General features: G+C 44.5%; 1 protein-coding gene across 1 annotated transcript in view; it reads right to left on the minus strand.

Moving 5' to 3' along the window:
• The window catches only part of LOC106867483 (opioid growth factor receptor-like protein 1), a 13,557-nt gene that overhangs the window by 1,007 nt on the left and 11,081 nt on the right, over positions 1 to 1,469 (minus strand). Inside the window, exon 4 of the mRNA XM_014912366.2 lies at positions 885 to 951. Coding sequence (XP_014767852.1) covers positions 885 to 951 — 67 coding nt within the window. The remainder of the gene's footprint in view (positions 1 to 884; positions 952 to 1,469) is intronic.

A 1,469-nucleotide genomic window follows, 5' to 3' on the forward strand; every position in this document is an offset into this window, starting at 1 on the left:
ATTTCGTCTGCCGTTACGTTCTGAGTTCAAATTCCGCCGAGGTCGACTTTGCCTTTCATCCTTTCGGGGGTCGATAAATTAAGTACCAGTTACGCACTGAGGTCGATGTAATCGACTTAATCCCTTTGTCTGTCCTTGTTTGTCCCCTCTATGTTTAGCCTCTTTTGGGCAATAAAGAAATAAGAAATATCAGCACACCGAGCGAAATGCTTAGAGGTATTTCATCTGTCTTTATGTTCTGAGTTCAAATTCCGCCGTGGTCGACTTTGCCTTTCATCTTTTCGGGGTCGATAAATTAAGAACCAGCTGCATACTGGAGTCTATCTAATCGACTGGCTCCCTCCCCAAAAATTTGGGGCTTTGTGCCTAGAGGAGAAAGGATAAATTAAGTACCAGTTGCGTACTGGATCGATCTAATCAACTGGCCCCCCCCTCCACAAAATTTTCGAGCCTTGTACGTAGAGCCGAAAAGATTCCGTCCGTCGTCACGTTCTGAGTTCAAATTCCGTCGAGGTTGACTTTACTATTAATCGTTTCTGCGTCGATAAAATAAGTACTGGTTGGTCACTGAGGTCGATGTAATCCATTTACCCATTCTCCCGAAATTGCTGGACTCGTGCCAAAATTTGAAACTAACATATAGATATTAGTAAGGCAGCCAGCTGGCAGAATTGTTAGCACGCCGGATAAAACGCTTAGTGGCAATCCGTCCGTCTTCTTGTTCTGAGTTCAAATTCCACCGAGGTTGAATTTGCCCTTCGTGATTGATAAAATAAATACCAGTTGATTATTGGAGTCGATGTAATCAACTTCCGTCCCCACACCCTAAAGTTACTGAACAAAATTTCGAACGAATATAGACAGCAGTTGGTGTTTAGACTTACCCTGGCTTCGTGGTTTGTTAACGTCTGTTGGTAGAGGTTGGAACGGACTGTACGCGATGGAAACAACCTAGATTAAAAGAATTAAAGAATAAGAGAATGTAGCTGTAATATAATGAAGAAAGATGCTTATTAATTTACCTTGGAACATATAACTTTTACCTATCATAAGAAAGCAGTTATCAAAGTCCTTTTTTTTGTTGGTACTCCTTCGCTTGCGACGACGAGGGTTCCAGTTGATCCGATCAACGGAACAGCCTGCTTGTGAAATTAACGTGCAAGTGGCTGAGCACTCCACAGACACGTGTGCCCTTAACGTAGTTCTCGGGGATATTCAGCGTGACACAGAGTGTGACAAGGCTGACCCTTTTGAATTACAGGCACAACAGAAACAGGAAGTAAGAGTGAGAGAAAGTTGTGGTGGAAGAGTACAGCAGGGTTCGCCACCATCCCCTGCCGGAGCCTCGTGGAGCTTTAGGTGTTTTCGCTCAATAAACACTCACAACGCCCGGTCTGGGAATCGAAACCACGATCCTATGACCGCGAGTCTGCTGCCCTAACTACTGGGCCATTGCGCCTCCCCTTATT

This window comes from Octopus bimaculoides, chromosome 29 (genome assembly GCF_001194135.2).
Source record: "Octopus bimaculoides isolate UCB-OBI-ISO-001 chromosome 29, ASM119413v2, whole genome shotgun sequence".
Classification (NCBI taxonomy): domain Eukaryota; kingdom Metazoa; phylum Mollusca; class Cephalopoda; order Octopoda; family Octopodidae; genus Octopus; species Octopus bimaculoides.